The sequence below is a fragment of the Dipodomys merriami genome, unplaced genomic scaffold, assembly GCF_024711535.1.
Source record: "Dipodomys merriami isolate MVZ:Mamm:240054 unplaced genomic scaffold, mDipMer1.0.p SCAF_22, whole genome shotgun sequence".
Taxonomy (NCBI): Eukaryota; Metazoa; Chordata; class Mammalia; order Rodentia; family Heteromyidae; genus Dipodomys; species Dipodomys merriami.
The window spans coordinates 8,884,931-8,912,210 of NW_027203604.1; the positions used below are offsets into that span (position 1 = coordinate 8,884,931).

The 27,280-nt window shown below is 45.1% G+C and overlaps 1 protein-coding gene and 1 non-coding gene across 3 annotated transcripts in view; one reads left to right on the forward strand and one right to left on the reverse strand.

Moving 5' to 3' along the window:
* The window catches only part of Bicd2 (BICD cargo adaptor 2), a 50,144-nt gene extending 24,250 nt beyond the window's left edge, over positions 1 to 25,894 (reverse strand). The window contains exon 1 of one of the 2 annotated variants that reach the window (XM_070033281.1): positions 25,515 to 25,894. In XM_070033281.1, the coding sequence (XP_069889382.1) occupies positions 25,515 to 25,754 (240 nt within the window). In that variant the 5' untranslated portion in view covers positions 25,755 to 25,894. The remainder of the gene's footprint in view (positions 1 to 25,514) is intronic. The other variant, XM_070033280.1, reaches the window with a different exon arrangement.
* On the forward strand, positions 9,467 to 9,571 carry LOC138834968 (small nucleolar RNA U13). Its single transcript, XR_011374313.1, has one exon. It is a non-coding gene; the product is annotated as a small nucleolar RNA U13 (small nucleolar RNA).
* Positions 25,895 to 27,280: the final 1,386 nt, after the last annotated feature.

Sequence of the window (27,280 nt, forward strand, 5' to 3'; positions counted from 1 at the left end):
AATCTCATGAACTAATATTTCTCATGGATGCAAATATCTTCATAAAATTTTGTTAAATGCAATCTACCAATATGTAAGAAGGATAAGGCATCATGATAAAGTGGAAATTATTCAAGGGATCTATAATAAACCAGATGATTTTGAAAATATAGGACTTATTATAATGGTGCAGTAATCAAAATATATACTATTACATCATGATAGTGAAACAGACTTGAACAGAATCATGAATCCAGATGTAGATCCTTGGTATAGTCAAATGATCTAGAGCAAAAGCAACTTGGTAGGAAATAACTTATCTTCTAACAAATAATGTTCAAATAAATGAACATCTATAAGCAAAAAGTATGCTTCAAAGCCAAGCAAGGTAGTGCATACTTGTAGTCCCCAGTACACAGAAGGTTAAGGCTGGAGGATCATTTGGGCCCAGGACTTTAAGAGCAGCCTAAGTAACATAGCAAAACTCTTTCTGAAGCCGGGTGTGAGTGACTCCTACTTATAATCCTAGCTATGTATGAGGCTGAGATCTGAGGATAGCTGTGCAAAGCCAGCCTGAGCACAAAAGTCCCTATAAGACTCTTATCTCCAATAAACTACTCAAAAAAGGTGGAAGTGGCACAGTAATTTAAGTGGTAAAGCACTACTCTTGAGCACAAAGAGGCTGAGGAACAGTGCCCAGGCCCTGAGTTCAAGACCCAGGACTTTTTGCCAGGACTGGCAAAAAACAAGAACAAAAACACACTTTTTCTGAAAAACAAATTTGTGGACACAGTTGCTCATATTTGAAAGCCTAGTTACATGGGAGGTAGAGAGTAGGAAGATTGAAGTTTAAGGCCAGCCAGGTAAAATTATTAGGGAAACCCCATCTCACATGATGGTAAATGTCCAGCATCCCAGTTATCTGTGGGAGGCCATAAAGTAGGAGGATTTCAGTCCAAGGCCTCTCCAAGGAAAAAGCAAGATTTTATCTGAAAAATAACCTAAAAGCAGAAAGGGCTGGAAGTTCACGGCAAGTGGTGGAGCTCTTGCCGAGCTAAGCACAAGGTCGTGAGTTCAAACCTCAACAATAAAAAGAACTTTGATCCACCCATGCCTCCCATTAAATGTGAAAACTGACAAAAAAAAAAATCAAATGTGTAAAAGTAGGCAAAAAATTCACCTAGAATATGTACACACATAGGAAAATATCTCATGAATAGATATTTAACACATTAGTCATTAGAGAAATATAAATTACAAGCACAATGAGATACCAATATATTACCTATTAGAATGTTATAAATTAAATCTCTACTCCATAACTTTTAGCGCCGAATATAATGTAAGTACTATGTAAGTAGTTATTGCATGGGTGGAACATTTTACAAGACCCTAGAAATCATTTGGTACAAGACAGAACAGGCTTATATGCTTCTCTGGCTGCCAGCAGCCATAATGATCCATATCCATATTGATCATTTTATATGGCCCTCAGTCTAAATATAAAATATTCAAATGGCCTTTGGCAGAAGAATGGTTCTTCACTTCTGTGGGAATAGCAAGAAAAACTTGCTGGAATTTTTTTTCAAATATTCTTAGTTTATGCTTGCTTGACTCCCCAAATGCACAACTCAAGGTACAAAGGTTCAACTATATCAAATATATAGATATATAGATATATAGTTATCTATTCTTTGGTTCTTATCCAAGACAAATGAAAACATATTATATAAAAACACTTGCACAAGAATGTATATTTCAAGCCGGGCGCCGGTGGCTCACGCCTGTAATCCTAGCTACTCAGGAGGCTGAGATCTGAGGATCGCGGTTCAAAGCCAGCCCGGGCAGGAGAGACTGTGAGACTCCTATCTCCAATAAACCACCAGAAAACCGGAAGTGGCGCTGTAGCTCAAGTGGTAGAGCGCTCGCCTTGAGCTGAAGAGCTGAGGGACAGCGTCCAGGCCCAGAGTTCAAGCCCCACGACCGACAAAAAAAAAAAAAAAAAAAAGAATGTATATTTCACTGTATAGTGAGTTTGTGGACAGCCTACATACTAAGACTTTCTCTCAAAAAAAAACACAACTGAATAATCAGCAGGAAAATGAATTTATAAAAGCCAACAGTACATCTGTATAATAAATTACTACTCACAGTAAAAAGAAATCAGCTATTTATAAGTAACATCAAAATCACCTAGTGCAAAGCCAAATGAAAAGGGTATATATGATATGATTCCATCACTATAAAACTCAAAAAAGTGCAAACTGATTTATATTGTGGAGGTGGTGAATGGGAAAGGACTACAAATGGGGAGGAAACAAGGGAGGTGAGGTACATGTTTTTTTTGTTTTGTTTTTTTTTTTTGTCGGTCAGGGGGCCTGAACTCTGAGCCTGGGCTCCATTCCTCAACTCTTCATCTCAAGGCTAGCGCTCTACTACTTGAGCCACAGTGCCACTTCCGGCATTTTCTATTGATGTGGTGCTAGGCAAGCACTGTACCACTGAGCTACCTTCCCAGCCCCATTGGTACATATTGATGGTCTCATGAGCATATCCTATATTATATTTCACTAAAAAAGCAACTCTGATAGTTCTGAAGCGTCACACTCACACTGGACAGTGTGAACAGATGAGGCAAGGATGTCATTAGCGAGGAGGCTAGGGTTCAAATAGGTGGAGACACGTTCTGTCACATTTCTTTCTTCTGACCGAAACACCCTCAACCCTACCTCATGAGTCCATTTCAAAACCTGTCTTCTCTAGGATATCTGACATCATTCCCTCTAACTTTCTTTCCAGCTAACAGGTTGTTCCCTCCTATTCCCTTCTGAGCTGCTGCTCTAGGAAGGGGAGCTTTGGTCTGATTTGTGGAATCACTAGCTGTGGGCCCATGTTTGCAGATTTTTTGATTACCCTGCTGTTAGGGTTCAGAGTGGGATACTCTAGGGAAGAAGGACAGGAAGACTCAAGCTCCCACCCTCTTCATCTGGCCGGGAGGAAGAGGCTACACCCTGGTCTCCTAGGGGCAGATGCAGGCAGATGCTGTTTTTGACACAGGCTCCAGGCCACACCCTGCCTTCTGCTCTCAAGCTGCCCAGGCTCAGCAAGATCCAACAGGGCTGGAAAAGCCCAGGCATGAGATCTCAGTCAACTAGGCGCCTTCAAGAGGGAGCCTGGCCTATGTTTGCGTCTGACCAACAGACAGCCCGTTACATTGGCTTCAATGTCAGCCACACTCATGTGGACATAAGGCATCTATGCCTCTAGGGAGCAAGGACCAAACATGACTAGGAAGTTTGGGTCCTCCCTTATGGATGTGGCCTCTGAACAGGCTATGGGGTCCAGGCTGGTCTGTCAAATGTAGTATAGGAGTGGGGAGTGGGGAATAGGGCATGTGCATGCAAGCTCCAGGGCAAGAGAAGAAATCACAGAGGCTCCAGAGAACAGCATGAGCAAATATAGGAGGGGATGGGGAGAAAGGAGGTCCTGGAATTCAAAAGCATCAGGAGTCTCTTTAAGGGCAGTAGAGAGAGGTGAGGGTTGGAAGATGATAGAAGGGCCTGAGTAGGAAGGAAAGAACCCTGGGAAGATGAAGTGGGGGGACAGGGTGTTAAGTCTGGTAGCATACATCAGGCAGGTAGGGCATATCTAGGAGCAGGCAAGTATCTCCTTTCTGTCATTGCCTGTCTTAACTGCAGAGTGACCACCTATAGGTCTCCAAACACAGCACACTAGGTCTGGAGTCACCTCATCCTTGCTCGCTCAAGGTCTAAGTCTCACTACAAAAGTCTCATGAGGAAAGGAAGTGATGGGTCCTTCTCAGGACAGTCCAGGATCTGGCTGGCTCTTCCTTGTTCTCCCTAAGGGTAAATACAGGTAGGCAGGTGACTTTCTTGCTAAATAACGGCAGTACCAGTGACCTGTAGGATCCATCATGCAACTGCAGCATAGAACACAGTATATGTGGTAGCCAGTTTTAAAGCTCCATAGGTCAATGGGGAGGGGACTCTGCAATGCACTGACTTTGCATATGGAGAAATGGAGGCACAACAGAAATCAGTCTTGAAAACACTGTACAATCTGGGGGTGCTGTGGGATGGTACAGTATTAGGGGGCCATGAGAACAGAGTCTTTGGGCTACATCTAAGAGATGAGCTCAGTGTCCCCAACCCTCACTCCTGGGAGACAAATGGCAGGAGTGGGACAGGCTCTAGGAAGCACATCGTGGTGTTCCTCAATTTCCTCATCTGAAACCTGAGTTAAAAAGACCTTCAACCTAAGTCTGTGGTTGTCAAGTTTTACTTAACACTTAATTTACCAGAGTTTGAGTGGCCTCTCACCCCACTAGCCTCATATAGCCCCCAACAATACAAATTTAGTCAGTCATTCTTTGTACTCTTCTCCTTCCTGGTGGCCCAAAGGAAACTTCTCCTCCATAGTCAGCATACATCAAACTCAGGACATGGCCATGGTTCTTGTCCCCTGAACCAGCATAAATATGTTGAGTCTACCTCCCATAACCCCAGAGTGAAGGCAAGCATAGGGGATGGGAGGCCAGGTGGCTTCGGGAGCTAGCCAACATCCAGGCTCCAGCTCATATCAGATGTTCAAGTTCTCATCATTCAGAACAAAGGTTGAGGGCCAGAAGCAGAAGCAGGATTTTGGGACATCACAGACTACTGAATGGTGGTATTGCAACCAAATTTATTGTAAAACCAAGCTGGTCTATGAGCTGTGGTTTGCTGTTCTGAACACTTCTCTTCATCTCACAACTTGGAACACCTGCTAAGCTCCCTATTGTCATCTGGGTGTCCTTACCAGCCTGGAGGAACTTTCAAGTGTTATGTCCTATGGTTATAAGTCCAATATTGTGCCTCCCCTCCACCAAGAAAAGGAAGAAAGAGAAAAGAAAAGCTTTAAATTGTTGGGCAATAGTGTGAGCCTATAATCCCAGCTATTCAAGAGGCTAAGACCAGAGAATCATTTGAGTCTAGGAGTTCTAGGCTATAGTGTGCAACACTGATCTGATGATACTAGTGCTGTTTGGCACCAATATGGTGACTTTCCAGGAGCAGGAAACCACCAGGTTGCCTAAGGAGAAGTGAACTGGCTAGGTTGAAAAATCTCTAAGTATATGCTGGAAGAGTTACAGCCTTGATCCTGAGCCCGGTGCAGAGGAGGAAACACAAACAACTGCTCAGAGCCTAAGAGAATGGAAAGGAGTTCTAAGTGGAAGGAACAGCATGGGCAAAACACCAAGGTAGGGCTAGAAGACATGGGTCCTCATAACAGGTCCTCTACAGCCTCAGACAATAATCTTTTCCCTGTCCTCCTTGGCCATGAAAACCCCCAACCTTGCTAAACCACAAGGCAGGAGGGACCAACTTCCTGAGCACTTCCTAGTCATACACTAGAAGAGTGGGTAGCCAAGCAATCTGGGCTCACCTCTTATCTCTGCCACTGTCTACAAGGCTTGAACTTCAAGGTTAGGTATGTGGAAGTGAGTTCTGTGCTGAAGAAGCTGGTACCACGTAAGGGGTACCCATAATCAGCCCAAAGTCAGTGCCTGTTTCTTTCCACTTGCAACATCATTGGCTAATACCTGATAGTCCTCACAGGTTATATACCAAAAATCCTAAATGTTTTCACTGCTCATACACATGTGGGAAGTATCTCTGCTACTAATGTCTTCAATTACAAAGAAAAGCAACCTAACCCTGTTTCCACTATTCAGAGAGCAATGTACATACTTCACAATGAGAGCTGACTATCTGCTCCAGTAGTACAGTCTCTGGACTAATGAGCGCCTGGGAACATCAGACACTGAGCATTAACAACCCCCTTCCATGCACATACTGCCTATATACTGTCCACAGAGGCCTTCACTAGAGAAGGCCTACACCAATACAACAGGGAACAGGCCTCTGGGCAGGGCTGGCCCCTGGAATTCTTTCTTCCTAAACCAGTTTTGGTCATTTGATGCAGCAAGTACAACCCTAACCAAGCCAGGGGAGCTGGCCTCAGCATTCCAATGAGGCAAGGTTTGTTCCAGGAAACACTTTCATCAACAAAGCTGGATCCTCCACGCCTTTTGTCTGGGCTTATCCAGCACCACCCACTGAAGACAGTAGGTCTCACATTTGTTCCAGAAGGTCTACCATGCCAGCCATCAGGGTGTATCCAGCTCCTAGAATGGCTGGGATTGGAATCCCAGGAATCCTTGAGTTATACCAGCTGCTCACCCTGGCATGTCAGCCTGGGTAGGGTCCTTCCACGACCTGTTGAAGTAGAGATATTGTACTCTTCCTCAGGGCTAGGGGCCATAGTTTAAATGTATTTTTTATCTGTTCCAGAAACCAGAAACACCCCCTGTATATTACCTTGCTTTCTATTCAGGCTCGTTGAATAACCCAGGGGATGGTACATACATCCCATCAACCTTAGTACAGTCTTATTAAACTTACTAACACTAACATATCTGGTCTCTGATGCTGAGAGAGCAGACACAATCAGATTCCCTAGGACCAAACTGTTCAATAAATACCAATCCACTGAAGGATACACACACACACACACACACACACACACACACACACACACACACACACACACACACACGCACGCACACGCGCGCACGCGTGCGTTCCTGAACTTGACAAGTCACAGTATTTCAACATTTGATGATTATCAATGTGGAATTCAATGTGTTTGAGGCCTGAAAGGAAGCTGAAATGGGTAGCAGAATGATGTGGGGACCTGGGAAGTGCCACCCACACATGTCTGTGAGTTTTGGGCCGCTCAATGTAGCTGTTCAGAGTCCTGCATAACCAGGATTCCACAGGACACCAAATGGCATCAAATCTTATTAAATTCAAGATGAGACTCATGCCTACTAAGCTGCTATAAATACAAGCTCAATACTATTATTTCAAGATAAAGAATTTATACCACTAAGAGATTAAACTTATAATCAAAGTTTGATTAGATCTATTGTCACTGAATAAGCCTAACACATCATAAGTGAAAGTGTCAACTAGACAAAGAACCAGAGATTTGGGATCTCCACAATAGCAAATATGGAACAGGCACATAGAGAAGACTCAACATCAGGGCTTGAGGACTCAACCTTCTTTCCAAGAAAGGTCTTTTTATGAGGAAATGAGATCACAAAGACATGTAAAATGACGCCAACATGGTCTAAAAAAGGAAGAAATTTCCTTTTATGTTTGTCCACTATGGGAGAAGCAAATACAACATTTCATAAGTTTTCTGTAAATCTAAAACTGTTGTAAGAAATAAACATTATAGAAAACTATGTTAGCATGTACTCAAACATGGAAACTGGGGGAAAAAGATCTCTTAAAAGATATATCAGGGAAGATACAGAACAAAACAACAGGAAACTGAGTAAACAAAAAATAGTAACAGCATATCAAAACTGAGAGACCATTGCCAAGCAGAACTGCTGGGGGAGGGACACTGCACTGAGAACAATGATAAAAAGGAAGCAGCATCTCTACTCTGAGATTGCAGAAATTAAACAAAGTAGCAAGGCAAAAGTCTTACACAAGGAAAGTAAGGCAACAAAAACCCAGAAAAGAAGATTCTTATTTTTGTTGACTATTGCATTTACAATTACATAGTTCTACTCCTTGTCAGCACAATGATACCCATATATGATTTTAAATTTCTCACTTCACAAACCAAACTACGACACAAATTAAGCAACACTGTACATAACACTAAAGCATTTTTCTACCTGCTTACTGAATTTACCAATAACTTAACTCTGTGTTGAAATTGCTGGATTCTCTCACTACTTTTCTGAGGTGGATGACTTATATTTCCTTTTTGGTATCACTCATTTTAATTTTACAGGTGCCAACTGGTTATGATATTATGTATGTGTTTAGATGTATGCCTATATGTATATGTATATCCTAGAAGAAAATGTTAAGACTTGGTCATACTGTATTTTTCCCACTCAAGTACAAAAATGTTTTCAAGGTTGTAAAAAGTGTATAGTTGTTAAATTGTACGTAAAGACATATATATTTTTAAAAAAAGAAAAAAATAAAGAGAAGAGGAAAAAGTTTTTTTTTTAACCTAATGGTTATAATTCAGGTTGGTAAGCCAATACAAAGTCCATCACTCTAAATCTGGGAAGGAACACTTTCCGACTATATTGCCGTTACAATCTGAGCACTGAGCTTCTATGTCACAGGTTCTACTTGGAATGTTGGGGCAAAAATAGCAACTGCAGGCTCTGTTGCATGGGAGATCTGAGCAAAGGGAAGGAGTGCTTGCTCAAGAGGCACCAAGTAACAGAGCAGTGGTTCTTGAACTCAAAGTCAGGTCCAAGGTGCCTCATTCACTCAAATGAGGAACATTCAAATAGACCCTCAATAGATCTTCCCATCCTAAGCGTGGGTGCTCATGGGCCAATTTCATGCTGAACACTGAAGCAAAACAGCGAAATCTCAGTAAACAGAACCAGTATCTTTATCTCAAAAATTAGTCACTGTGATCAGGATGCCATCTCCAGAACATAAGCCAGGGCAAACCAACTCAATTTAAAAACAAATTGTATTTCGCATCTGTGATGGAACAAGGTTAAGTCAACTAAGTAAATCATAATCTATGTCCAAAGGCAAACTACTAACTTATGCCACAAACTAATAAGTCCCTTTTGTTCTTTCTTGAGGTACTAGGGCTTGAACTCAGGATCTTGTGCTTGTTAGGTGGTACTCTATAGGTAAGAAACCACCAGATGGGTACCACAGCCATAGTGCTAGAAGGAAGCTGCCATAAATTCTTAAAGATTACTTTAACAGTGAAAGTTATCTGTAAGATAAGACAAGCAAAAAGACTCTGGTCCTTACTTACATTAAAAAAAAATTCTTTTGGCAGGGCATCCAGGGCTGATGCCTATAATCCTAGCTACTCAAGAAGCTGAGATCGGAGGATCAACATTTAAAGCCAGTATGACCAGAAAAGTCTATGAGACTCTTATCTCCAATCAACCAGCAAAAAGCTGAAGTGGAGATGTGGCTCAAGTGATAGAGCACTAACCTTGAGCGAAAAAGCTAAGGGGCAGTATCCAGACCCTGAGCTTAAGGCCCACTACTGGCTTAAAAAGGGAGGAGGAGGGCGAGGAGGGCGAGGAGGAGGAGGAGGAGGAGGAGGAGGAGGAGGAGGAGGACGAGGAGGAGGAGGAGGAGGAGGAGGAGGAGGAGGAGGAACCAGCAAAAAGCTGAAGTGGAGATGTGGCTCAAGTGATAGAGCACTAACCTTGAGCGAAAAAGCTAAGGGGCAGTATCCAGACCCTGAGTTTAAGGCCCACTACTGGCTTAAAAAAAAAAAAAAGAAGAAGAAGAAGAAGAAGAAGAAGAAGAAGGAGAAGGAGAAGGAGAAGGAGAAGGAGAAGGAGAAGGAGAAGGAGAAGGAGAAGGAGAAGAAGAAAGAAGAAGAAAAAATATATTCTTGCTTCATTTTTCACTTCATCAGCACAATAATTGGGTACTGATGTCATCACATGACATGGCGCCTCTCTCAAATATTGTTACAACATCAGCACATTGCCTGTCTGACATGAAAAAAACATTTTAAGGCCTGGAATGATGGTTCAACCTGTAATCTCAGCTACTTGAGAGGTAGACACAGGAGGATTATCTTTTAATACCTTTACAGAGTTGTATGATCATCCACATCATCACTCCTCCTCAAAGAAATCTCCAGCCCCATTAGCGGTAACTCCCATGTTCCTCTCCTCCAGGCCCTAACAACCACCAATGCATTCTGGATATTTCATATAAATATAATAATATATGACCTTTTGTGACTGGCTTCTTTTACTTGGCATGTTTTTGAGGTCATTCATTTTTATAAACAAATGTCAGTAATTTATTCCTCTTTTATGGCTGAATACTCTGTGGCAAGACCATGGATAAACATCTGTTTATCCATTTGATTATTTGATGGATATTTGGGTTATTTCTACATGGGGCTATTTGGAATACTGATGCTATGAATATTAATCTTGTATATTAAGCGTATATGGATAAGAGTGGAACTGCGAAGTCATATTTTATCTCTTCAATTTTCTTTTCTTCTTTTTTTTTGTGGAACTACTACATTGTTTCCATAGTGGCTACCCCATTTTATACTCCTATTAGCAGTGAAGGGTTCCAATTTGTCCACATGCATGCCAACACTTCATCCCTCCCTCCTTCCCTCCCTCCCTTCCTTCCTTCCTTCCTTCCCTCCTTCCTTCCTCCCCGCCCCCCTTTACTTCTTACTTTCTTTCTTTTTTTGGTCAGTCATGGGGTTTGAAATCAGGGCTTGGGCACTGTCCCTAAGTTTTTTTGCTCAAGGCTAGTTCTTTACCACTTTGAGCCACAGTTCCACTTCCAGTTTTCTGGTGGTTAATTAGAGAAGAGTCTCACAGAATTTTCCTGCCTAGGCTGGCTTTAAACCAGGATTCTCAGATCTCAGCCTCCTGAGTAGCTAGGATTACAGGCACTGCATTATCTGTCTTTTGACAAGAGCCATCCTAGCTAGTGTGAGGTTTCTTCCCATTTTACAAATTAACAGTAACAATCATAGCTATCATTGCGTAAGACTCCTAAGGTACATCATTTCGCTTAATATCTATCTCAAAGTTCTAGGAATTCATGTTCCCATTTTATGGAGGAAGAAGCTAAGGCTCCTAGAGTCTAAGGATGTGACAGGGTAGAGGCATACCATCTCCCTCTGCTGCATCATGCCCAGAACACTGCCCACAGCAAAGGGATCCATTCCTTCACTATCAAGTGTCCTATTTTAGTAAGAAGGGAGATATAGTACCCAACAGGACCCTGGACAAAGGTTCTGACATATCTTCAATTGCAAGAAACAGGAATGGTCCATAGAGAAGACAAACAGCTCTAGAAGGAGGGTACTGTCACACATTATTCAGAATGGCTAGTATTTAACACCATCACCAAGGATCCAGTGGTGAGGAGGGGGAAGACAAGAGCTCCTGCACACTGCTGAGTTATCTGGGGACAGCCCATCCATGTCACCCAGCATTTTACCCAACTGAAATGAGCCTCTATTATCTACCTGAATGTTCCAACAGCCCCAGGCTAGAAATGACCAGGATGCTATCTTCCTAATACTGGGTGAGGAAAGTGTGGTACAGCCATGCAATAAGCCCCAAGCAGTGAAGACTGCCCCAATCCAGGCAGCAACCAGGCTGTCTCACAAAGTAATGCTGTGTGAACACAGAGAACAAGCATTGTAAAGCTCCATGGATACTAAGTTGAAAAGTAGGCAAGGTTAATCTATGACATCAGAAGCCTCTAGAAGACCCAGAGCATATGATGCCCACCAAGCTCCCCCCTGGGCCTGAATCCAGGGCCTAAGTGCTATCCCTGAGCTTTTTTACTCAAGGCTAGCATTCTACTACTTGAGCTACAGCTCCACTACCAACTTTTTGGTGATTAACTGGAGTTAAAAGACTCTCGCAAACTGGGAGCCGGTGGCTCATGCCCGTAATGCTAGCTACTCAGAAAGCTGAGATCTGAGGATGGCAGTTCAAAGCCAGCCGGGGCAGGAAAGTCCATGAGACTCTTATCTCCATAACCACCAGAAAACTGGAAGTGGCACTCTTGCTCAGGTGGTAGAACGCTTGTCTTGAGCTAAAGAGTGCAGGGATAGCATCCAGGCCCAATGTTCAAGCCCCACAACTGACCGGGGGGGGGGGGGGGGAGGGGGGGGAGGGGAGGGAGAAGAGCCTCACAGACTTTCCTGCCCCAGGTGGCTTTAAACTACACTCCTCAAATCTCAACCTTTTAAATAGCTAGGATTACAGGTGTGAGCTACTGGGTCATGGCTAGCACATGATTTTTTGATCTGTGAGTGGCTGCATGAGTGTGTCCACTGACAAATCATCTTTGTAATTTCTGTACTTACCTTACACCTCAATGAAAGACTTCTGGTAAGCTCCCATGTGAGGGCTGCCACTGGAAATGTATACCACTGTATGTGCCTCATTATAGGCAAATTACACCTCAATTTTAAAAATGAGGACTGTAACAAAAGAATCATCCATATGTCAGTCACTTCAGAAATGTGTACTCCTTGGGAGGTCAGAGGCATCAGATCTACCTCACACTGAACTTTCCCAATCCCAACAGCAGGTGATGAGATCTCCATGCAGAAGTGCCCACCAAACTCCCAAACAAAGAAAGAATCTTCTAGAGAGGTGAACAGAACCCTTTGTCTTCTTTCTTGGATCTAATTCAGGCCACATCTCAAAGCCAAGATATTAAAAGGGGTTCCAAATGGACTTAATACCACCCACCCTATCCCTATCAAGAACAGTGGCCACAGTGACTTGGCTTACTATGGGAAATCAGTTGGTGCTGTGGAGAAGTACGTTTCCCCAGAACCAGACACAGTAGGCAGTGGGTCTAAATGTCCTTTTCAAAAGCCTCTGAGGGTGCCTGGAAAAGGCCGATCCTTCACCTCTTTCACGGGAGCCCTGTACATAGCTCTAGAACACAGGTCAGAGCTGGAGTCAGCCCTGGGGCCAGTAGGGAGGGCTGGACCCACTAGGTAGAGAGAAAAAAATCACCAACTCCCTCAGAACTGCCGAATCACCTCCAGGTCAATGCCTCACTTTGGCCAATGACTAATCACTCCAGTTTACAGATGCTGGTGGATGCTTGAGCAGGAGACAAGGGCAGGGCCATCCAGCCAGACAGACATTGGGCAGGGCAACACTCTTTGCAAAAGAAGAGCCAGGCCTATCCTGAGGATGTTGTACTGGCACCAAGTCTATTCCTGATCTTCATGGTGGGTATAGGGATGAAGAAAGTAAGCCCATGCTTAATAGAGAGCAGATACTCAGATCTGTAGAACAAATGAAGGACAGACAAAGGGACATAGCTGGAAGATGATAGGTACCATACTCAAAGGAGGTAAATGGAGATGATGATGAATCAGATGCTGGAGCACTGAAAGTACAGAGTAGGGCTAGGTGACTCTAGAAGTATAGGGAGCTCTGGGATGCTAGGTAGGCTGGTCTTGCAAGTTCCTGTGGGATATCTAATCTTTCCTGCCAGTGGAAAGATCATACTGCCAGTGACCATGTGGCAAGTACAGCTCCTACTTCCTAGATCTGGTCTTACCCAATGGTCCCTGGGCTAATGAACACTCTACATAGTATCCATGTACACAGGATCCTGCCACAGGCTAAATCACAAATGATAGATGGAGTGAGAATGTTCAAGATCCCCAAGTAGAAACTGCATAGAGATGGACTGCCCACTTGTCTTCCCACAGAATTATTCCATAAGCAGAGACACTCCTGAGACTGATTTAATTGCCCCAGATATGGCCTGGGCTTCAGTATGATAAAAGTCCTAGATGATTTTATGTGTAGGCAGATCTAGGCACACAGGCCTGCCAATTCATCTAACGAGAAACCAGAGACAGATTATAAGAGACTCTCATCACACTCACTGGCTGTTCTTATCATTCACACTGGGTAAGGGGACTCCAGGAAGGACCTCCCCAAACAACACCCTCCTCCCATTGTTCAAAGAGACTTCCTGAACAGACACAGGCCGCAAATGGCATAGGCTTCAGAGCCTTTAGAAAGAGACAGTGATCTTATCTGATCTTGACAACAGTCTTGCAAAGTAGAACCTGTCACCTCTACTTCACTGGTAATCAGACTGAAGCTCTACAAGGTCAGATGACTTTCTGAGTGGTACCACCAAGGAGTCTCACACACACAAAAAATGATAATAATAATAATATATAAATAATTCACCCTTTGAGAAAGGGTGACTCCCAGAACAGTGTATAGGGAGTGCCAGGGAATTGCTGAGGAGTCTAGATCCTAAGGCCCTCCCATTAGCAGATGTCTGAAAAGGCTGCAAAATCCCTATGAGAGAGGATAGGGATCTCCTGGGAATCAGAGCCAGGTGGGCACAGTACATATCTATTTCTACCACACTCCACTGCTAAGCATGCCTCCCTTGTTTATCAGGCCACATGCAGGAGACATACTTTGCCCCAGGTTCCTCCAAAGACCCATCTATCCTGCTCACAGCGAGAGACTGAGGAAGATAGTCCATCCCCTTCCTGCTATATAGTTCCTTTTCCTCTAGGACTCCTACACTTGTAGCTATAGGGGTCACTAGAACACCTAGAGAATACTAACACAGGGCTGTGATGTCTGTTAATTGGTCCCTGACTACCCATGATCCCCCCTCTGTGAGGCCAGTAACAATCTGCAGTGGCTGTCCCATTGCCAACTGAGAACCCCAGCTGCCCTGGGCAGCGTCCAAATACTAAGCTGCTTTTAGAAAACTGGGGATTCGTCCCTGGGCAGGAGGGATTTAGCTGGAATTGGGTGCCATTTAGAGAAGATTACACCCTAATTGCCCTCACATCAGCAGAGAGGCTTTTGGCCAGCTGAGCCCTGGGGCTGACAGGGTTCCCCATAGACCCTGGCTCACCTGCCCAAGGACAAAGAGCTCACTTCTGGGACTTGGGGACCAGCTATAAGCAGCTGATTGCCCTATTACAAACCTTCATTCAGCAGTCTGGTCAGACAGGTGGGGTGGCCTAAACCCTCCCACCCTTGGTCCCACCAGGCAGCTTTCCAGTTCACATCTGTGCCAGGCCAACAAAGGATGGCTCAGCAGGCAGAGCAGCCTGGGCCAGGCTGGAAATCACAGAAGAGTAGGGCATCAGCCAGGTTTTCTTCTCACTTCATCTCTGGCCCTCTCACATTTCTTCACCTCATTAGCCTGTTTTAGGAAGGGACATCACCAAGGCCTGATGTCAGCAAGTGTCAGGAACCTTTAACTTAGGCCTTAGAGTCTTTCCCACCACAGGACACATGGTAAAACAGGAGCCTGAAGAGAAACAGACACTGGCTGTAATGATACAAATGCTAGCTTGTCCAGAAGCACTGGAAGAGGGGTTGGATCTGTGGGCAACATGGTAGCCAGGCATCAATGTCACAGGCACCCTTTGTCTAGTGTTGCAGTGCTCAGAAAGATACCAAACAAATCCAATCTCAGGTCCTTTTCAGGTCCCTGTCACAAGGGATGTATATATCCTAAAACCCTCAGGCTAAGACTGAGGGATGCTAGGACTCCGTGTATACTAAATACAGTGAACCCAGCTGTCTTGGTCTCTCAGGGGAGTCTTTGGTTCCTGCTCATGTGGTCATATGACCTCACACATGGTCACTCTGAACACCTCTCTCCTGGGGTCACTTGGGCCGGGTCATAGTCTGCCTCAGCTCAATTACTTCGCTCAACTTACATTGAGCTTAAAGGCTCAAGGTAACAATGGTGGGAAGTGAGGCCTAGTGGAAGAGGTCTGAATCATGGGAGTAGAGCCTTCAAGAATGGATTGATGGCCTGGCTCACACCTGTAATCCTAGCTACTCAGGAGGCTGAGATCTGAGGATCATGATTGGATGCCAGCCAGAACAACGGAGCAAGGAAGTCAGTGAGACTCTTATCTCCAATAAACTATTCAGAAAAAGCCAGAAGTGGTTCTGTGACTCAAGTGGTAGAACACTAGACTTGAGCACAAAGAAACTTAGGGACAGCACCCAGGCCCTGAGTTCAAGCCCCCAGGACCAGCAAAAAAAGAAAAGAAATAAAGCCATAAGGAGACAAGGTCAAATCTTACATGTATAATTGCTAAAGATAAAAGCCAAGTTATAATGGCCTCATACTATATGATTACAATTATGTGACATTCTGGAAAAAAAAACTATAGAGTTGGTTGGTTGAGGCTCAATAAGAGATGGGGTTAGAATAGGGGAAGCATGGGATTTTTTAAGGTGGTAAAACTATTCTAAACAATACTACAATAGGAGATAAACAGCACTATTCATTTAAGACCAGGTAACTTCAAACAACAAAGAGTCAACCTTAATATATACAAATATTTAAAAATCATTAGGGAATCCCAAGATAGAATGTAGAATGTAGAATAGGTATATATACAGATTGTGTGTGTGTGTGTGTGTGTGTGTGTGTGTGTGTGTGTTGTGTGTGTGTTTATATATAACTAAAAACTTCACAGAAAGGAGTGACAAATATGATGGCAATGTAAGTGGTTTTGGGAAAAAGTGAAATCTGTAACACTAAAGGCAAAAAGAACACCACAGAAGCCTACTGGAGTATGGGTTAACAATTCAATACTATGAATTGTACCTGTACCTATGAAATGGAATGAACAATTAAGTTATTGTGTAGTGGGTAGTGGGAGCCAGGTGTCTCATTGAGTGGGATGCTATGGATAGTGAGGTCAAGTGGTGAGAATGCTTCATGTGGTGATGGATTAGAGTTGGACACAGAAGTATGAGGTCATGTTTTGCTAAATAAACATGCAGATGGCTACATTCAGAACTATACTGTTAAATGTATATCAACATAAGTTAGTAGATACACATATTATTTACTTGCTCTATAGCTGAATGTATCTAGAATTGAGGATATCTTAGTACAATGAGCAACCTAAAAACTAGATCTTTGTAATTTTAATACCTTTCCCATTTTAAAGGGATTCTTGGAAGGAATGGCTGATTTTTAAGACTGAGGCAGGACACATATAAGATAAGCCTGAACATCATGTAGTATCACAAAGTTAATAAAGTGTTTTAAAAGGAAAATAGGCCAAGTGCAGTGGCTCTGGGAGGCAGGGATGGGAGAATCACTGTCAGAGGACAACCCAGGCAAAAAGTCCAAGAGACATTAGCCCACTAAAAGCTAGACATAGTAATGTCTAGCAAGATCACCCTCCAGGTCTACCCAGGCATAAATGCAGGACCTTAATTTAAAAACAACTAAATCAATAAGTGCATGGTTTAAATGGTAAGGCGCTGCTTGCAAAACAAGCTCAAGACCTTGAGTCCAACCCCAGTACCACCTCAAAAATAACTAAAAAAATAGGAAAACGTATCACAGTGATTTTATATGTCATATAAGCATAATATACAGCCATAGCTGGAACAATTTGAGTAACAAAATAAATTAGTACTGAATATAACCCAATATATAAGAGGAACTTTCACTAGTCTATAACGATCAAATAAATAAAGGGTGGGAGAAGGATAAGTCTTTGATTTAATTTTTTCCCCAAATAATTTGCATATGACTTCCTTCCAAAGACTGTATAAAATAGGAGGGGAAAAGTAACTTTAGAACAGAGAAACCTAACAACACTATCTCAGTCAGGTAATCAAAGTCAACAACAACTGGGATCCATCTTGTTGACAATGTGTACTACTGATATGAGAGTAATGAGACAGGCCCTTGGCTTTGTGATCTCCGTACCTCAAATCCACAGTCCCAATCTAATCATGAGAAACTTGAAACAAATACCAATTGAAGGACAAAACCCCAACCAATCTTCCTTAAAACTGTCAAGGTCATCAAAAATGAGGAAATCATAGTCAAGAGGAGCCTCAAGAGACAAGAAGATTAGATGAGAACTTGAGGCAGAAAAAGAATGCAGAATAGATGTACAAGTCCTCCCGTCAAAAAAAAAACTTTAAGCCCAGTACCAGTGGCTCACACCTGTAATCCTAGCTACTCAGGAAGCTGAGATCTGAGGATCATGGTTCAAAGCCAGCCCAGGCAGGAAAGTCCGTGAGACTCTTATCTCCAATAAAACCACTAGAAATCCAGAAGTGGTGCTGTGGCTCAAGCAGTAGAGTGCTCACCTTGAGCTGACAAGCGCAGGGACAGTGCCCAAGCCCAGAGTTCAAGCCCCACGACTGACCAAAAAACAAAAACAAAACAAACAAAAAAAATGAACTTTACAATTTGGGGGGGGGGTGTGGCAGATGGGAAGGGATGGGAAGGGGAAACAAAGGAGGAGGCAACAATGCTTGATAAGAAATGTACTCATTACTTTGCCCATGTAATTATAACCCCTCTGTATGGTATTTTCACAATTAAAAAAAAGAGGAATGCAGAATAAAAATTAAGGTAATCTAGATAAATAGGGACTTTAGTGGCAATGCCTTGATATTGTTTCATCAACTGTTAATAAAAATACCACACAAATGTCTGATGTTAATTAAAAAGGCAATGGCATGTGGAAGATACAAATATTAATTTTTTTAATTAATGATTAAATAGCAGCACAGTTCAACACATTAAATGGGCTAAAACTACACACACACACACACACACACACACACACACACACACACACACACACACACACACACACTACATGGTGCTTTATTTTAACAAGATGCTGAGTGGTTTAATGGTATGTGGTCTACCAGGTTGGCAGCTTCCAAGCAGTAGTAAGGTGGTAGAAACAGGATAAGAAGTGTATCATCAAATGTGGGGAGAGGTAAAAGAAATAGGATGGGCAGTGTATCACCAGATATGGGGGTTTATATCCTATGTAGTCTCATATGGTTCAGGTTAGCTGGGTGGATGGCTCTGCATTTACTTTTTTTTTTTTTTTTGGGTCCGGTCGTGGGGCCTGAACTCTGGGCCTGGGCACTGTCCCTCAGCTCTTCAGCTCAAGGCTAGCGCTCTACCACTTGTGCTCTGCATTTACTTAAAAAAATTTTTTTTATTGTAAAAATACTGTACAGAGGGGTTATAGTTACATGAGTAAGGTAATGAGTACATTTCATATCGAGCATTGTTACCTCCTCCTTTGTTTTTCCCCTACCATCCCTTCCCTTCCCCCCTCCCCCCTCGGCTGTCCACCCCTCCCAGTTGTAAAGTTCATTTTCAGCATTTACTGCTTTTAAAGGATGGAATTACACAATACAAAAATTCTCATTATGATCAAACTGTTCCTTAACAATACTCTGGAGCAAGTGTATATATCCTCCTATATCCAAGCATTAGAGAACTGAATGTGCCACACAAAAGAAAGCTCTCTGGTACCCATCAGTGAGCATGAATATCTCAGGTCATACTCCTAGGGTACTCATGGTATCAATCCCTCAGATTCAGGGACACAGTGCTCATCAGCCAGCCCTGGATCCTGGTAGCTACTCTGTGAGGGAAGGAACAGGCACAGGATACAAGAAAGAAAGAGCAAAGTAACCAAGAATACTAGGCAGGAAGCAGCATGTGTTGCAGAGAACTTAGACATAATACCATCACTGGAGTGAAAAGCTGGTTCCATTGCAAGGCCTTCAGAAATAAACTGGCCTAAAACAAGGAAACTGAGGCCAACAAAGGGCAACCAGCTCTGGGTCACAAGTCTAGCCAAGATCAAATGACTCTGCTATGCTAGAGATAGAGTTTGAAGTCAGTCCTCACTCTGACCTTCATGTTCTTACTTGCAGGATGGGAACAGCTGTCCCTCCTTTCTGGTTTAGAACACTGGGCTTGGGCATGGTATTCAGGATATGTCTATTAGATGTCAACTCAGTTCAGGTAGGCACAGTTGTTCAATAAATGCTGGTACAGGAATGGCTGGATAGATGACCCAGCAATGTCATCATCAACTGAAGTTGGCTCCCTGGAAAATATTAAGACAGAAGGGTGCCTAGTCATGCCAGATAAGATGGGAGTTTGCCTGCTGGGCTCCTCCAAAGCACTGGGACAGGGATAGGGACAGTTGCTGGGTAAAAGTACACAGGACTTTGCATATGGCTGTCTTGACTCCAATAAAACATGCTGGTCCTGCTGGGCTCCTGACAGAGACAAACCATACAACAAAATTTATGAGCCAAATTTGGGAAACACAAATGCTACTTGATAGCAGACAACATTAATGACTAGCAATTATTAGGGGGTTTTTTTGGTCATGGGGCTTGAACCTGGGCCTAGGCACTGTCCCTCAGCTCTTCAGCTCAAGGCTAGCACTAGAGCCACAGCACCACTTCCAGTTTTCTGAGTGGTTTATTGGAGATAAGAGTCTCACAGACTTTCCTGCCCAGGCTGGCTTTGAACCACGATCCTCAGATCTCAGCCTCCTGAGTAACTAGGATTACAGGCGTGAGCCACCGATGCCCAGGTAGGTTTTATGTGTGAAAAATCAAGTGTGGCCAAGCAATTGATTCAGAAGTAGCCATGCAGGATAAACTGAGATACAAAAGCAAAACTGGCCATGGCTACAAACTGCAGGTATGGGCAAGAGCACAGACAAGCTCACCATGTCCTTCTATCTACTTAAACAATATTTTCTTAAAAAAAAAAAGAACTGTGACAGATGTGTGAAGATTTCCCCTGCTTTCTCTCCCTCCACTCAGTACCAGGGTTTGAGCTCAGGGCCTTGTACTTGGCTCAGCTTGTTCTCTACCAACTGAGCCATGCCTCCAGCCTGGCCTTCTGTTGGTTATTCTGGAGATAGTCTTACATACTTTTCTACCCAGCCTGGCTTTAAACCTTGATCCTCAGGATCTCAGCTTCCTGAGTAAGATTACAGGCATGAACTACTGGCTCTGAGCAGTTTCTGCAGCTTTATGTTGTCTGTGTTATCTCACACACTCCTGGGAAAAAGAGCTAACAACAACAACAACAACAACAACAACAAAAAGTCAGATGTTCCTGTACTGATCATTTACTGTCTACACATATTTCACAAAGACACTACTTCTCTGCTTTACATTCTGAGGTTCCTAAGATACACGTTAAAAAAAACACACACAATATCTTCTAAAAATGAAGTGAGCCCCATGTTCCTTGATCATCCACCTGAGCAAAGTAGCCCTTACAGTTCTGAGGAAGAGAAGGGGCACCTGTCCTGCCCAGTTCATCAGCCTCATCTTTCTGACTGCTGGGACACTGGCCTAAGCCTAAATGACAGTTTTCTGATCTCTACCCTCAGAGGAAGGACTGAGGTCCTAAAGTGACAGGGAAGTCCAGCAGAAACCCTAAATGAACTTGGGATAGGGCTTACCAAGTTGTAAGCTCGAGTGTTCTTAGAGCACTGGGCTGTGGTGACAGGTACCAACCATTATTAACCCATTGTGGTCTAGACAGGCAGAGTGGCTTATCTAGGGCCACATATTTCTTTAACATCTAGGCAGGGTCCAAACTCCCACTCCAGTATTAGAGTGTGGAGACCACAAGGCTGGACACCATCACAGAACAGCCTCCTCTCCTGCTCAGGCAATGCCTAGCTCCTCTGGGGCCCAAAGTCTCCCAGCATTAAGCCTGGGCCTCCTATGGCCCCACCTGCTAAGCCTCAAGGCATGCTTGGCATCCCTGAAGACAGGTCCACTCCATCACAGCTATGTCAGCCACATGCCAGTGGAAGATGGCCAAGGCCACACCTCCACATGCTGGCAGGACTGTCCTGGATCAGCCATTCACGGCCTGGAACAGATTCTCTGCCAAGTTTAAGTGCCTAGTTTCCAGGCACTGCAGAAAACAGCACTAGGGCCTGATATGGGAGTTCCAGACACTTTTTAAAGTGGAAGGGCCCTTTAAGATTCTTTCTTGACCTTCTGCTCCATATCTGGTAGTTGGAAAGGGAGGCCCAGGAGTCAGTGACATGAGTGGGACCACATGACAACTGTTTGGATGTCTCAAGTTGCCTCTCTCAAACTGCCAGGCCTAGGAGCACTTTCAGTGAGTCAAGAATTTACAAGACCCAAACAGGTAATCGTTATGTAACTAGCGGATCACCACCAATTGGCCCTCCAAAAATCCTTGGGTTTCCATCTATCTTCCAGTCCCTGAGACCCCTCTGATCAAAAAATAGACACAAGACAGTTTCACGAACTATAAGAAGAACAGGAGAATCTTCTACTCAGTTTAACTAAGTCCAGGATTTCTCTTACTCTAGAAACCAACACGCCAGCCTTACCTCTGGTTTCTCTGTAGCATACCAAGCAGTAGACCTAGAGGGCCTTACCTCTGGTTTCTCTGTAGCATACCAAGCAGTAGACCTAGAGGTGGAACCTCAGCTAATCCCTCTATTATCCCTGCCTCCAGCAGTGACCCAAGTGCTGGGAACAACAGCTCAGGCAAGTTCAAAAAACACTAGTCAAGGGAGCTTCCCATAAAATATCCAAGCTTGAAGGGTAGGTGGGACTTTCAGGAAGAAAGGTAGGATGGTCCTACAAACTGGAAAGGTATGACACACAGGGCAGTCCTATGGAGCCAGCAATGAGAGACAAGAATGAGAAATCACAAAGAACAGGGAGGAGTTGCAGGTACTGCAATGAGGAGATCTAGGTTTGAATGAGGTGGGAGCACAGGTGATTAAACACTTGATATATCCAGCCCAGCCCAACACCCAATTCCATCCACTCCACAAAGACAAAGATGCCAACATCCCAAAACTCAGCACCATCCAAGGTGGCACAGCAAAGCTGTGAGGGCACCCAGATCTGCCCCTTAACTCTCTGATGAGACCCACATGGCACCCAGACTCAGCCCATTCACCTATGGTACCTGTTGTGCTGTACCAACACATTTGTCTCCTGGAAGCTGAAGTTGACACAGCTAGATGTTCCATGGCCGCTCAGAACTATAAACACCTGTGGCTGGCCAAAGCTTACCCAATTCTCTTCCCACCAAGCTGGAGAAGGGGAGAAGACACAAGGTAACTTGGGACAGATGTGGCCAAGTCAGACTCAAAAAAATCATTAGCAAATTGAGTCATTGGGTATCCTCCCCACTGCTAGCCTTACCCATGCTGTCAGCAGGATACAGGCATCCCCCTAGGGAGAAAGGTAGCAGGGCCAGCAATGACTCTACTAACCCACCATGGGACCCCCCTCAGCTTGTCAACCATCTTCCTTCCTTCAATGATTGTTATGTTTATAAATACAAGAAAGAGTGTCAGCAACTCCACTTATAACATAACTTGTTAGTAACTAAGCCCATTTTAGCAGGCTGTGGATGGCTCACACCTGTAATCCTAGGTACTCAGAAGGCTGAGATCTGAGGATCAAGGTTTGAAGCCAACAAGGATGGGAAAGTCTGTGATTCTTATCTCCAATTAACTAAGTAGAGCTGTGGCCAGTGATAAAGCACTAGCCTTGAGCACAAACGCTCAGGGACAGCACTAGGCCCTGAGTTCAAGCCCCAGGATCAGCACAAAAAAACAAACAAAACCATCTTAGTTCAAGAAATAAACTTAAAAGAATTAAAGTGGTTTACCACTCTAGGGGAGAGAACTCCCAGAAGGTACTGGCTCCCTAAGTACTGACTTTTGAGATAGGAGTTAAAGTTTTCCAATATGATATTGACAAAGATTAAACAGGTGAACAAGAACCTACGCTGGTATGGGTATGAAGAACAGGCACAATCTATATGATTAGGAGGTAAACCAGAAAACATTTTGGCAGCACTTCTGAAATTAATGCACATTCCTCCCAGGGGTGAGAATGTCCAGCCTGAGGGCTGTATAAGGCCCAATAAATCACTTAATCAAACACATGATGGGACAGACATGTATGTTTCTCATTGGCTGCCCCCAGCCTGTATTGATAATTTTGTATGAACTGAGAATGATACTATAAATATCAAAATGGTCCTAGTCAGTGTAAAGGTTCCCCATCCCTGCTAAACTCTGCTTGGGACTTTAAGCAGAATATATCCCACTTTACAAAGAGGAGAGAAGTAGTTTGACCAAAGTTGTGTGGAGGAGCGAAGGAGTGATATTAAACTAAGAAAACACACAAAAAGCCACTACAGAAATGGTAACACATTCTTCCAAATTCTGCTAGGGACTTACCAAAAAGATAATTGCCCTAAGATTATGCCATGTTCTTTACTATGCCAAAACACAATTGGGTCCATAATAGCAAAGAGCTTACAACTGAAAGGCTCTGAAGGGGGGACCATTTAAGTCAGCAACAGTCTCTTCTCAAGGCAGATACCACTGAAGGAAAGTGATTAATATAAAAGGGGACTATAAGGGCTGGCTAAGAGCAGTTCACAAGCTCTCCACAAGGAAATAAGGCTACCTATCACTGTGTGCAGAGGGAGGAGTTCTCTAATTGATAGTACTAGCCTGCATGGAGAGAGAGGGGCAGGGGTAAGATAAGTCCTGCTGTGGCAGACTAGAAAGGGCATGAAGGCACACTCAACTCACATTTTCACAGGCCCTTGCCTTCCTCTATCATTGTCCCCCTACACCTTGATGGAGGCTCTTATAGGAGGTGCCACATCCACCCCTCTACTAGATCTACTGCCAATGGAGGCTGGGATAGAGAAGGTGCCAACAGTCATAGACAGTTGGGTATGAAGACTTAACTCCCAACTTCCCAGAGGAGCTAACCCAGCACCTGCTCTGCCTAGGCTTTGTCTTAAAGATCGAATCATTCTTCTCCAGTGTCATAGAGAGAGTCCTACTGATCGCCCTAAGAAGGTAAGAGAAACTCCAGAGTCCAGGCACCTGTCCAAGGTGCCAGAAAGTTACCAATAACCAGGATAGTCTGATGGAGGAGTACAATGTCAAGAAAACCAACAGGCTTTCTGCTGCCTGACCCTACCTCAGGCTTTTCCAAATATATAATCTTTAAAACAACCCTTTCTGAGCCAGCAAAGCTACACTCCCGTTTTGTAAAAGGGAAGACCGTAGTCACAACACTTGCAAATGGTAGAGCCTGAGTCCAAACCCAAGTGTGTCCACCCCAAAAATGTGTCCTCTTAAACCTCCACAAGAAGGGTGGTAAGTCAGGGAGGACAGAAGACACAGTGATGTTTAAATAATCCCAGAAAATGATTGCCCAAATTCCTCCTTACTGCCCCCTCTTGCAAGCTGTCTGCCAGCCTTGGATTGAAGGGGTTGAAGGTGTCTAATCTCTCTCCCCACAGTGGGAATGACACAGGCCACTGAGGTTTCTTTCCTGGAGGAACAGGCGCCACATCAAGGGGGAGGGTCGAGAAGGGAGGACAGAGCAGGAAGTGGACGAAGGAAGCCATGCATCCGAGCTAAACCGGTGGGAGAGCAATCATGGAAGATGATGACGAGGTCAGAGCACTTGGGCCAGAGAGGATGCTAGCGGACCCTGGCCCGTGACAGGACGAAGTGCAATTTGGGACCCTGACTTCCTCGGGCCTTTATGTCCCTTCCTGGCCTCTGGGCACTCACGGAACTAACAGAAAATACTCCAAAAGCAGCTGCACCAACGAGAGGGGAAGTGTTTTGTTTGAAGGTGACAGAGTAATGGCCACCCAGATCCAGGCTCAGCCTTTCCTAGCGGGTCACTCGAGTCTGTGCGCTCAGGATCTGCCCACCTACCCACACGCACATTACAGACACACCCTGGACAGCGACGACCACCGCAAAGCATCAGCCCTTACGAAAAGGAAAAAGGGCCGCCGGGGCCTTCAAAGGAAGAGGCTGGCTGGCAGAGGGGAGTTGCAGGGTGCCAGGGCACTCCCCGCCCCCCCCTCCGCCCCCAAGCCGCAGTCGGGTAAGGGCCCGCCGGCCAAGGCCCAGCTCACGCCCTTACCCTGCCCGTGCCCCCACCCCCTGCATCCTCCACCGGGCAAGGGTGACCTAGCCCCACAGGCCCCAGGCACCCACGGGGATCCCGGGACGGGGGTCGAGCGGTGGCAGCTTACCTCTTTGAGCTGCTCCATCTCGCTGCGGATGGCCTCATAATCCACCTCGAGCTCCTCGAACTGCAGCTTGAGCTGGTGCTTCTCCTCCAGCACCGCCAGCCCGTACTCGGCCGCCTGGATCTTCTCGCGCGTGGTCTCGGCCAGCTCGTGGGACAACCGCTTCACTTCAGCGCGCAGCCACTCCGGCTGCGCGTCCATCACCAGCCGTGCGTACTCTTCTTCCTCCGACGGCGCGGACATAGTGGCCGCGCGCCGAAGCCGACTCTCCCACCAAGGTTCCTGCAGGCCGGACCCTCCCGAGCCTCCTGAGCCTCCGCCGCCGCCGCCGCCGCCCAGCCCCGACGGCCGCCCGCGCCGCCGCACTGCTTCTCCCTAACTCGCGCAAGGCATACTGGGGGTTGCATTCCCATTGAGAGAAGACTACAAGACCCACCATGCCCCGCGTCCGCCCGGTTCACGGCTGTGATTGGTCCGTACTTTGAGGAGGCTGGCTCTCTGACGCCTTGGCGAAGGTGTCCGCAGTCTCGGCGGTGCCTACTACAAAGATCCGTTGCGCGGGTCTCCCGCCCAACTCCGAGCGGTGGTTGGCCAGCGCCACCGACGCCCTGATCAGTTGCTGGTCGGTCGCCTCCCATTGCTTCAGACTCGACCTGTCAAACCCGGGGGCCCAGTGACTACCCGGAGAACGTCCGGTTTGGGGTTCCCGGCCTAGGGACAAGCAAGGTAGATAGTGTCCGGACGCCATCCGGCCGCGTTATTGCCCCGCTTGTAATAAAAACCTGGACACCCTGTGACTCGCGCTCCGTGTGGGCTGCTTTGGATGGAAGCGTGGCGGGCGTTGCTGGGAAGAGGCCGGTCCGTCGGGGACGCCGGCGCTCGGGGGATGGGTAGGGGAGACTTTTGAGCGACTGTGTGCCCCCCCCCTCCGCCCACTGCTGGGCGAGGCAGTGCGGGAAGGAAGGTGGCCCTATGAGCACAGGGTCATAAGTGAGTTTAATACAGTTGCTGCCCGGCACCCATTTGCAGATGCCGTGCCCTTTACCTTAGACCTAGAAAGAACTTTCCTCCCTTGGCTGGTAGTTTGTGTCCAACTGCTTGGGCCTCTTCTCTCTGAGCCCACACAGCCCACAACTGCCGAACGTCATGAAGATATAGTGGTCAACACCAGCGTCGCTTAAATAAGTTCGTCCTACCCTCCCGTTTTTATTAAAACTAGCCAATCCACGCCTCCTTCTCTAAGGTAAAATAAAGGGATAATGCTATGGACCCCAATAAAGGCACGGTCCTACAGTCCCCCTCCCTCTTTTTTTCATGCCCCAACCTCTCTGGACCTGTAACAAATTTGTTTCATCCATTTTTATTTTACTTCCTTGTTGTGTCTCACCTGACAATGACATCAAGCACACCTAAATACTCCCCAAGCTCCTCCCCCTCCCCCAAGAAGTTACCTTGGCTTACTACCACTCTCAAGAGAGTAACCTTACTAGAGGTCTGCGGCTCATGCCTGTTCCTAACTACCCAGGAGGCTGAAATCCAGAGGATTGTAGTTCAAGGCCACCCTGGACAGAAAAGTCTGTAAGAATCTATCTCCAATTCACCTTCATAATGTGAGACTGGAGAGGTGGCTCAGGTATTAGAACAACAGCCATGAGCAAGAAAGACAAGCCGGAGTGGGAAAGGTATTCCTGCTTGTTCATTCATTAGCAGTATGGATCTATAGATTCTTTTATTCAGTAGATTACAATTCATTATTTTTTCTTTTGTTT